We start from the raw sequence: 11,830 nt of genomic DNA, 5'->3' as shown, positions 1-11,830 counted from the left end.
TCTGATCTTATACTGGTCCTGTGTTTTCTCCAGATGACCTTTGCCCCTGGGCGCCATGGTCGGCGTGCTCTCGCAGCTGCGGGGCGGGCTCGGTGTCCCGCCGCAGGGCGTGTGTGTGCGAGGAGGCCGGCGACGCAGCCTGTCCTCCCGAGATGGAGGCAGAGAGGCACCGAGAGGAGACCCAGCTGTGTTACAAACGTCCCTGTCCAGGTACAGCAAACACGCACCGCGAACATGACATCCTACACCCAGGTCGGTTTGACTAATTAGTACACCTGCAACCACGGAGCCCACAACCAATCCATCACCTCGAGATCGGACGTTGTGGACAAACACTGGACATGAGTTGATGTAACTAAGCTGAATCACACAGCTAATTACTAGGGGTGTAAACGATACAGTAACTGCATCGAACATATCATATTGTTTGTATCGTATTGTTTTGCAATGCAAATAATCAATTGTATCGATTCGATACTCTGACTAACAGCTGCCGTGTTAAGTGGTCGGCTGGGTGGTCCACGAACGGTTTCGAGATTTTCAAGTGGGCTGCAACGGGAGCGGGAGCCCTCCAACGTAAATGTTGGCGGCGTTGGCGGTATTAAAATACCTGCGGGCGGGCGCGGGCGGTCAGGATAAAACCAGCGGGCCCCGCAAAATCTTGCATCCTCCCGCAATTAACCAGATACAGAGCTTATAGGCTACACTTTTGCAAAATATGAATGTCTGATGAGAACATATACCAACAGACATCTTCAGGCACGTTCCCAAAGCTGCCACACCAGGCTGTCAATCATTAGTAATCACTCTGTGAAGTGCATGTGTGGAGTTTCTTTTCCCCACGACGGATATTCTCGCGACTGTGGCTCAGGAGGTAGAGCAGGTCGTCCAATGATCCATGGGTCGGCGGTTCGAATCCCGGCTCCTCCTGTCTACATGTCGAAGTGTCCTTGGGCAAGACACTGAACCCCAAATTGCTCCCGATGTGCTGGTTGGTACCTTGCATGGCTTCCGCCGCAATCGGTGTATGAATGTGTGTGTGAATGGGTGAATGTAATGCACAATCTATGTAAAGCGCCTTGGATAAAGGCGCTATATAAATGCACCATTTACCTATTTACCTTCTAAACCCCTTGTTTCTTTTCCCTGTATGCATCACTCAGGAATAACATGAAACAGAACACAATTTGAAACAGAAAATAATTTGTTTACCAGTGCACCAGCACTCCGTGCAGCTGTCCGTGAGTGACACAATATTAATAGCCTAATATAACACTTTCCCTCTATGTGACTGATCAGCTCACAAATATATATTCTCTCGTGCTTGCTAAATCTCAGCAACTCTTTGGGTAAATGTATTTAAAAAAAGAAAAGAAAACACAGAAAACAAAAGAAGACTCAAATGAACTCTCAACCACCTGTTGACTGTCTATTGGTGTCTATAGGTACAGTTGTCTTTAGCAATACACTACAAGTGGCTTGTGGTTATGAGCACTGTATCACTCACTAGGACTATATGATGCATAGATTTGAGACAATCGGTTTTTATTTGTGCTTGTTGGATGTTTGTTGAATGTCTTGTTGCTATGTTTTCGTGAGTAGCATATCCTAGCCCCTGTCTCAGGCCTGATGCTGTGTCTTGTTTTGTGTGCAGACTGTCCCATGTCAGAATGGAGCGACTGGTCTCAGTGCTCCTGTGAGTCTCAGAGGCAGCAGCGCCACCGTGTAGCTCTCTCCCCGGCCACCAGGGGACAACAGTGCTCCCCCCTGGAAACGCAGAGCAGAGCCTGCAACCTCCATTGTCACAGCGAAGGTACATAACCTATATCTGAATGTGCCTTTCAACATTGTGTGTGTGTGTGTGTGTGCGTGTGTGTGCGTGTGTGTGTGTGTGTGTGTGTGTGTGTGTGCGTGTGTGTGTGCGTGTGTGTGTGTGTGTGTGTGCGTGTGTGCGTGCGTGTGTGTGTGCGTGCGTGCGTGCGTGCGTGCGTGCGTGCGTGCGTGCCTGCCTGCCTGCCTGCCTTTCTGCCTGCTTGCCTGCCTGTCGTTGGTACTACTGGTCTTATGAGTGAGTTTAAGAATGTTTCCCAATAGTCTGACGTTGTTGTTCGTTGCCCCTTAGACTGTGAACCTCCGTTCCTGTACTCTGAATGTGGCGCCCCCTGTGAGAAACAGTGTGTACTGCAGGGACGCCAGGAGCTGTGTGCTGATGTGAAGGAATGTACTCCTGGCTGCTACTGCCCTCAGGTACACTCATAACACTTCAACAACACATGTCTGCTTTACTCGTCCAGCCACATCACTCAACTACACACCTCTATGTTACCTTGTTACTAGTCCAGACTGTTGCCTCCCACAATTTTTAAATGCTTCCGATCATACAGTCTGGAGCACGGAAGCTCTGATCAAGCGATAAAGCGGAAGTGAAGCCTCCTCCCCACTTCCGTTTCATCTTTACAGTCAAAATCATCTAAGCATATATAGCTTGCTGCTTAGCAGAAATGGATATAAAAAAATATTTTAAAATATATTTGCCGAGAACAGAAATGACGAACAGATGCCAGCTTAGGTGTTTTTGGGTGTGTATTTCCAGACTCCATATAGCCATATAATATAGATTGTGGAATAGTTAAAACCTTGTTACAGAATGTATGGGAAGGAAAGTCGACCTGGGGTCTTGCAAGCCTGTCATGCATTAGCGCCTATGTGGTGTGCACCCTAACCAATCGCCCCCCCGCCCACTCATATCTGCTTTAAATTGTGCTTCACATTCACCCTTTCACACACCATAATGGTGGAACACTGTTACACAATGTGGTGCACATTCACACACCAACAGTGGAGGCAAACCGTGCAACTTTCTCATCGGGAGTACGTAGGGTTTTAGTATCCTGCTTAAGGACACTTACACACACAGCTACGAGGAGCTGGGGATTAAACCTGTAACCTTCCGGCTCCTTGATGGCTGCCACTGCCACCCCCAGTCTGTATTCTTTTTCCACATTATCTGTTCTGGGACACGGTTTACTCCAAAGCACCTTTGTTCATATTGCTTCTACCTGCAGGTCTCAGTGTTAAAATTCAGGTGTGAGTCCTGAACTTGGAGAAGAAATGTAAATTAACCTAAAATTGAACAGAGCTAGTCACTGGCAGACATTGTGCTGACACACAGGCTGTATCTTTAGAGAACAGTGTGACTATACTGGTCGTCACATTGGCACCACAATGCGTGCTCGGTGCACTTTTCTGCTCTCTCTCTTTTTCACAGACTGTACCTCCACGGATACCTCTGTCAAACTTCTCAAAAGCCCGCTATTGTGAAATGGCTTTACAATTTTGTAATGGCAAAACATTAGTAGTTTTAATAATTGATTCCTCCCCACATACATTTCAGTGTGTTGTAACTGTCTGGCTCAGCGCAAGACTATGAAACCTCTGTCTTCTGAACCACACAGAGTGAAGGACAGAATCTCTACGTGATAATCCTGCATCCTATTGACGGTGTGTTCATCCTCCCTCCCATTCAGGGTCTGCTGCAGCGGAATGGCAGCTGTGTTCCCTTGGAGCAGTGTGGATGCGTCCACCTCCAGCACCAGGCTCCAGGACTCCCACCCACACCTGTCACTCTGCCCGAGGGAGCTGCCATCAATATAGGCTGCAGTACATGGTTAGATACCGTCGGCTGCTCTCTCATTACCCGTTATACCCACTTCAATCCACAGCATCCTTCCCTACTCTGGTTTGGGGGGGGGGGGGGGGGGGGGGGGTAACATTAGGCAGCGATATTGTTGATCTACAAGCTCACAGCGCGTAACGCTTTGTGAGCTTGAGCCTATTTTTTCGAAGAGATGGTGAAGATTTAAAAAAGCTGTCCAAGTGCAGAGCCAATTAACTCAGGTCCAGTTTGTTATGTCTAGAGGGTTCAAGTGGTTAATTAATGTTTATACACCTAGTATAAGTTGTTACCAGTAAGAATAAGAATAAAAGCAAATCACCTAGTCTTGCTATTTGTTGTACAACAAAGTATATACAGTAGGGTAGGGCTTAAGTGGCTAATAAGTAGCATATTGGCATTGTCTCTTGGTGCACAAATGTTATGTGGACCATGTCAACCAAGGACAACATGGTCAACAGCACTGTTTGCAAATGTAGGCTAGACAAAATATGCTGCTGCCTACTAACGAAGGAGCTTGTAGATAGGCCAATTCTTTTTTGGGAAAATTGCAGATAGTTCTCCTGGCAAAAAGGATTGGTTAGGTCATTAATAGCAACTAAAATGACAACAAATAGGCTTCCTGTGCTGGCGGTGCGCTGAACGCACACGCGTTCATTCACTGGATGAAAAAAGAGTTGTTCTTGATTGTGTTACACGGCGCTCATGAATCAGACAGAATTGTGCGTGCATGGGGCCTTTTGATTTGGTAAAGCGCCAGGGCCTTCGGAGGGGTTGATTCGGCACTGTGTGTAACATCTTTCTCATTCTCTCTCCGCTGTTTACTTTGCACACGCCCCAGTAGTCTAATATTCTCCGTCAAGTACTGAATGTGGCATTTGAAGTGTTCACTCTACTGTATAATTACTGTGTATGGGTTTCTCCTCCAGCCTCTGCCATGATGGGACTTTGCTGTGTGACACCAGAGAGTGTGAAGGTGAGAAGCAATGCGAAATAATCCACAACATTAAAGAAAGTCTTAGATATGAATGAAAGTATCAATTCCCCAAGTGTACAAGTAAGAAGCCAGTATTCAATGCGACACGCTGTGAGCTTGTTGAGCTGTTATTTTCAAATAGCCAAAGTGTATAGGGCTGAAGTGGTTAATGTATGTTTTGTAATAATAATATAAATCTACAAAGTAACTAGTAACTAAAGTTGATAAATAATATATCTGAATATAACTGAATCTCTGATATAATAGAATATAATCAATATAATATAATATAACTCTGCGATGTAGTGGAGTAGAAGTATTGAAAATCGGAAATACTCCAGTCAAGGAACAATATCTCAAATTTTTGCTTAAGTAGGTACAATTGTGAGTACATATACTTTGAGTGAGGTGTGGAACTATATCCGATTCTGTTTGTTTGTTTCCTCAGTCATTCTCAGCGAGTGGTCGGAGTGGACCCCTTGCTCTCCGTGCATCCCCTCGCCTCTCTCGTCTTCCTCCTGGACACATGGAAATTCGTCTTTGAGTGCTGGCGACAGCGTCGAGATGGTGTCGGTTCAGAGGCGCTACCGGGCCTGCTTGGACCTGGACTCTGGTCTGCCCGTCCCCGGAGAGGAGGCTGACCAGTGTCCAGGACCACTGGAAGAGGAGAGGCTCTGTCCAGATGCTAGTGTGTGCAGAGGTAATTTAAAAGACCACTCCTCCTCTTTCCAAATCACTCCGCTCTGAACTTACAACTTGTCAGCAGGAGGTGTTCCTCTCTTTCTCTCTCTCTCTCTCTCTCTCTCTCTCTCGCTCTCTCTCTCTCCCTCTCTCTCTCCCTCTCTCTCCCCCTCCCTCCATTCAAAATACTTCACACAGGGTCGCCCTTGTTGTCAAAGAGAAAACTTAACTAATGGGATAGTTCGCAGAAGTTCACTTCCACTAAAGTTCCTTTGATGTATGTCCTCGTTTTTCAGCCCTCTACGGTCTGTGGTGCAGCATTGAAAAATGAGGCACAGACACACTGTGGTGAACCAGTCAGACAAGCGTGGCACTGCCGAACGGCAATGAATTACAGTCTGTATTAATAAAGACAATCTGCTCTGCCTTCCTCTGTTCAGCAGTGCTTCTCAACAGTGTGAATCTTTTCTACGTCCGAGCATAGACATGGTAACGCCCCGCCTGCCTCTGATTGGCCTATCGACACTGCCCGTCTTGCCCCCATGGTCTCAGAGGCAGGCGGGGAGTTACCATGTCTATGCTCGGACGTAGAAAAGATTCACGCTTTAATTTCAAGGACCCCCATTTTGGTATGCTTTAGATTAGGCCACGCGCCTCCATAACTGCATGTGCAAATGGTCCATATCAGTGGCTCCCAAACTTTTTTGGTCAAGACCCAAAAGAGAGATTAGATTAGATGTTTGCCCGGGACCCACAATAGTGAAAATGGCAGATCTACGCAGAATGCGTCGCTTCGCGCAACATTGCGGGCTATTTTCACTTATTATTATTATTATATTCATGGAATTTCTTCGATGATCTTCACTCTGACGCATTAAAAATGTCTCTGTGACCCACAAATGCGTTCCGAACCACTTTTTGGGAAACACTTTCCATATTCTTCCGTTGGTACACTCTCAAAGTCACAGACCTGTAAAGGTCCATTTGGTTCATAAGTATGGTTCCCCCCTGCAAGCACCCCACTTCGAGAACCACTTTTGTATAGAGCGTCGCAGTCCCACCCCCTGTCATGACGGCGCCAGGCCAGGAAATGATTCCCAATGCATTTTTCCCATAGACATTTCAAAAAGTATTTATTTAAAGACGGTTACGCCGCGGACAAAGCCAACTCGAGTCGTGACAAATCATGACAATAAACACAATATTTTGGACCAAACAAATAATTACAAAGAAGAAAAACAACAAAAAAAGTGTTGTAACCTGCGTTTTTTTTCTTCTTCTTTCTAATTCTTTGTTCGGCCCAAAAGATTGTGTTTGTTGTCATGATTTGTCACGACAAGAGTTGGCTTTGTACGGCGCTTAAAGGTCTTTAAATAAATACTTTTTGAAAAGTCTATGAGGAAAATGAACAGAGAATCATTTCCTGGGCCCTGGTAGGGGGCGGGACTGCAACACTCTATAGAGGAGAGAAATAGAGAGGGAAACACCGGTGGTAGAACTCACAGACCAGACGCTGTGCACTTCTAATGATATAATGATGATGCATCTTTGAAGCGCTTTTCATGAAGTGAGTTCCCTCGAGGGGACAATTACATGCTTTTATCTTTTGATGATTGGTACGGGATGTGTTTCAGTTCAGAGACAGGTCCAAGGTTATCTTTTATTATCCCACTTGGGGGAAATTGTTATGTGGTTCACATACGGTACAAACGCAATACTCACAGGAGGACAGCTACTGTATAAGAGCAGGGAAATAGAAATTCTTCCCAAGTGTTGCAAGTGTGCAAATGTACAGGAACGGGCAAGGAATGCAAAGTGTCCCTATTTTTGGCATGTCAGTGTCATAGATAGATCATATCATAGATCTACAAGCTCATAACGCATCTCATCGTAACTCGTTGAGAGCTTGTAGGTGGGGTATGTTTGTTTGAAGTTCAATGGTTTTATATAAAGTAGGAGTCAAGGCGTGTCTGAGTAAACAATTGAATCAAGCAACTTAAAAGCTGCCTGGGGTGCACACAAAAAAAAAATGGCCCAAGTGTTTTAAAGTGAAATACCCCTTTAAGTTGTGTGTGTGTGCGTGCGTGTGTGTACGGTTGTAATGCACGTAACTCGAGAACCGTTTGCCCCACCGACTTCATATTCGACACACGCGTTCCACACCTCCGCAGGGAGTGCAGTGCCCGGACTCGAGTCGGTCGGACCCACGGTTCTCCAGAACCACCACACAATCAACACCGCCTGGCAGTCCATATTGAGTGTGACTGAAAACGGTCAATATGCAGCATTAGCCCTCCTGAGGTGATGCCTGTTAGTGTTACAAATGTCCAGAAGCTTGGCATGACTCCCCCTGAGATCTTTGCGAGCCATATGCAAAAGTTTCAACGGATTCAGTCAGTGAAACGTCAGTAAAAGAGTAATCAACTCTAGTAGAAACGTTAAAAGAGTGCAGAAAACTGCAGCTCTATTCTAGGGGGTAAAGGGTCTTTGCTGAACCTTTTGGAGGTAGCATCTACATGCTATTCGAAACACAGTTTGTTATGAAGAACACTACCCAAATATTTGTAGGTATCTACAAAGTCAATGTCCACACCTTTTATAACGGTGGACAGAGCTTGGTTGTGACTTTCTGAAATCAACGTCAGTCACTTTCGTTTTGGACACGTTAAGATGGAGAAAAGAGTCACAAAGTAATCCACCACCGACCCACAATCACGTCTCCCTCCTTCAAGAAGACTTACAGTAACAGAATAATCAACAAACCTTAGAATGTGTCAGTTCTTATACGTTGCTGCCACGCTCATTAGTGTACATTGTAGAAGATGTAGCGATGGGGAGAGACAGCAACCTTGAAGGGAACCGGGTGATGGATGGAGTCGATTTCAGAGAAAACGTTAACTCTAACACGCAATCAGATAAAAAGTCCATTATCCATCCAGTCAGATAAGAATCGAGGTTAAAATAACAGATAAACCTCTCTGCACTCAGGAATGGCTCCATGGATGGTATTGAATGCTGAAGACCAGAGAAATCAATAAATAAAAGTCTGGCATGCATATTGAGCCCCTCTAATGTTGGTACCGAAAATGCAAATTATGAATTATCCCCTTAAGCCCTATTTGAAATCCTACTATAAATGCGCCACATCTCTGTCTGCGTGCGTGAGTGCGTGTGTGTGTACGGTTTTAATGCACGTAACTCGAGAACCGTTTGCCCCACCGACTTCAAATTCAACACACGCGTTCCAAAGTCCAAACCACCACAGGGAGTGCAGTGCCCGGTATCGAGTCGGTCGGACTCACGGTTCTCCAGAACCACCACAAAAGGCTCTGGTCAGGCTCTGCCAGTGGGCCTAATGAGCCTAAGTCCCCTCACCTGTGCAATTTCCAGCCTCTGCATCAGCCAATTGATTGCCATAGCAACCCCACACCTGCCAATTGATTACTTAACCACTCCACTTTCCACAGTCAGTTTGCACTCTTCAAGCACAGGCAGACAGATACAGAGATCTCCATATACAGTATGTGGCACTGTATACAGGGCACGTACAGGTCTAGTATAGTTAAATGAGCATATTATCTGAGTTTTAATATATGTTTTTAAACTACTCAAGTACAATTTAACATTTGAGTTAAAGGGATTGTGACAAAAAAAGGTTTTGTAATTTTTCTTAATTTCTTTTAGGTTTTCTGAGCCTAAAAAATCTGAACTTTTAACATTCAGTAAATATTCTGTGGTCTGGGGCTTTCTGGCTAATATAGTGGTTATTCACCAAAACCAGACCATAACTCCCACCACGGGACTCAGGCAATCAATTAATAGTAATACATTTGCAACCACTATATTAATGGCAAGTATTTCCTACAGTTTTAAGTCCAAAAATCTGAACTATCCCTTAAGTTGTTGTTCCTGCTAAGCTCTGCTTTAATCTTATCCTTGTGCCTCAGTTTAGTCTTTTCATTTCAGGGCTAAACTCCTCCTTTAATTTCATCCCTGAATTGATGTCACCTTTATTGTAACAGCTTTATTGTAACATCACAGGTTTACAGAAGTCAAAAAGTGGGTGTAGTGAAATTCGTTTTCGTGCAAATTAGCGAAGAACTCTGGGCGCAGGAGGAGAGGAGAGGAGCTTTATAGAACTCTGGGCGCAGGAGGAGAGGAGAGGAGCTTTATAGATAGAACTATGGGCGCAGGAGGAGAGGAGAGGAGCTTTATAGATAGAACTATGGGCGCAGGAGGAGAGGAGAGCTTTATAGATAGAACTATGGGCGCAGGAGGAGAGGAGAGGAGCTTTATAGATAGAACTATGGGCGCAGGAGGAGAGGAGAGGAGCTTTATAGATCCCTGAAGGGAAATCAGGCCATACAGCAGTAGGGATACAAATATCAATACTGGGTAGTGAATTAGTAATCCGTTTTTGTTGTTGTGTGTAAGAACATAAATCCTTTATATGAGCAAATACATGAAGTTCAGGACCTTCCGCTGTCAGGAAAAGCATCCATCCATCCTGGATTAATTCCTTCGTCTTATTCCCTCTTGGGTGATAAGTGGAAAAGATAAAGAGAGAGAGAAATGCCTGCCTGCCTGCCTGTCTCTGCAAGGAGACATAAAGTTGATTGGATCTGCAGTTGGGTGTGTGAAAAGAAGGACTGATCCGTCATTTCACTTCATCTGTAGCCGTTCATCTGTTCCCCCTGCCCCCTTCACTTTAAATCCCGATAGGACCTTTGAAATCAAATAATGTGGCAAGTAATTTCAGTTGAGGTGAGACTGTTGGGAGTTGGGACCGTGGGAGAACTGATATCAAAGTTTAGTTTAGTCCTAAATACACTCTCTGGGCCTGGGCCGTGGCTCAGCGGTCCAGGCACCTTGGCTGGTAATCCAGTCTGGCAGTGTGCCGCGGATTTGACTCCCGATCCCGACGGCCTTTACTGCATGTCACTCCCCCATCTCTCTCCCCATTTTCTGTCAGCCTACTGTCTGTCCCTCTATAAAAAATATAAAACTGTCATACGGTGGTGATGATTGCGATGAAGATGATAATTACAGTGGCGTCCGATGACGGCAGTGATGACTATGACTGCCGTGATGATGATGACTAATATTTCCCTTCCATGCAGACGTGTGCCAGTGGAGTGCGTGGAGTGCGTGGGGCGTGTGCGCGGAGCCGTGCAGCGGCGGTTTCCGGCAACGACACAGGCGGCCTCTGGCCTCTCCTCTGGGACCCCACTGTGGGAGCCAACAGACCCAGAGTCAGAGCTGTAACACAGGCCTCTGCCCAGGTAACATACTACATCTATACACACAGGCCTCTGCCCAGGTAACATACTACATCTATACACACACAGGCCTCTGCCCAGGTAACATACTACATCTATACACACAGGCCTCTGCCCAGGTAACATACTACATCTATACACACACAGGCCTCTGCCCAGGTAACATACTACATCTATACACACAGGCCTCTGCCCAGGTAACATACTACATCTATACACACACAGGCCTCTGCCCAGGTAACATACTACATCTATACACACACAGGCCTCTGCCCAGGTAACATACTACATCTATACACACACAGGCCTCTGCCCAGGTAACATACTACATCTATACACACACAGGCCTCTGCCCAGGTAACATACTACATCTATACACACAGGCCTCTGCCCAGGTAACATACTACATCTATACACACACAGGCCTCTGCCCAGGTAACATACTACATCTATACACACACAGGCCTCTGCCCAGGTAACATACTACATCTATAAAGAGAGCCTACTGTCAGCTGTGGCCTACCCTACCAGGCCTCAAGCCTGAGGCCTGAGGCCTATACCAGGCCTGAGGCCTACCATTGCGTGGCACATCTATGCACGAAATGTCTATGTTCACAGGCTTCTGTGTGCGGCCTAGAGGAGCAACTGATCATGTGTAGAACCACTTTTTACACCTCTTCTTGTTTGGGAAACCCAGCCATTGACTGTTGCTCCACTTCATTTCCCATCTGTTTCATTTCGGATTCCTGCAAATCAACCTTTAAACAACCTCGGAAAATAAATCACTTAACGTTCCGTGTTCTGGGAATTGACTGATGGCGATTGAGGCTGCACACCTTCCTCGGATACAAGCTTAAGAACCACTAGAGAAAATACAAATTCGATGAGGAAGATTGCCCATATAAAGCAGGTTGGGGAAATTGGCTTCCATCAGACCCATGAGGCTCCAGCACTGACTCAACATTAAGTCAGTGTAACGAACTGTGGAATAGGGATGTGTGTGTGGCGAGATTACTTCAGACGTGACCAGAACGTTTTCTTTTTGCTTTTGGCTGTTTTTACAGTCTGTGTGTTCTTGGGGAGGGGAAAGAGCAGCAGTGGAAAGTAACTATTAAGTTTGAAAATAGCCAATTTACAAGATCACAATGCATGACGATGCGACGCATTGCGATCTTGTAGATCTGCTATTTTCAAAAGATTTTTATATGAAAACATGCAAAA

The 11,830-nt window shown here is 45.6% G+C and overlaps 1 protein-coding gene across 2 annotated transcripts in view; it reads left to right on the top strand.

Moving 5' to 3' along the window:
• Positions 1 to 11,830, top strand: part of sspo (SCO-spondin) — a 113,465-nt gene that overhangs the window by 74,371 nt on the left and 27,264 nt on the right. For both annotated transcript variants that reach the window (XM_079490337.1, XM_079490338.1), the window contains exons 102-108: positions 34 to 210; positions 1,655 to 1,813; positions 2,123 to 2,247; positions 3,528 to 3,667; positions 4,603 to 4,649; positions 5,098 to 5,349; positions 10,451 to 10,612. In XM_079490337.1, coding sequence (XP_079346463.1) covers positions 34 to 210; positions 1,655 to 1,813; positions 2,123 to 2,247; positions 3,528 to 3,667; positions 4,603 to 4,649; positions 5,098 to 5,349; positions 10,451 to 10,612 — 1,062 coding nt within the window. The remainder of the gene's footprint in view (positions 1 to 33; positions 211 to 1,654; positions 1,814 to 2,122; positions 2,248 to 3,527; positions 3,668 to 4,602; positions 4,650 to 5,097; positions 5,350 to 10,450; positions 10,613 to 11,830) is intronic.

This window comes from Electrona antarctica, assembly GCF_951216825.1.
Source record: "Electrona antarctica genome assembly, chromosome: 20".
NCBI classification, from domain to species: Eukaryota; Metazoa; Chordata; class Actinopteri; order Myctophiformes; family Myctophidae; genus Electrona; species Electrona antarctica.
This window is presented reverse-complemented; position numbering and strand designations above follow the sequence as displayed.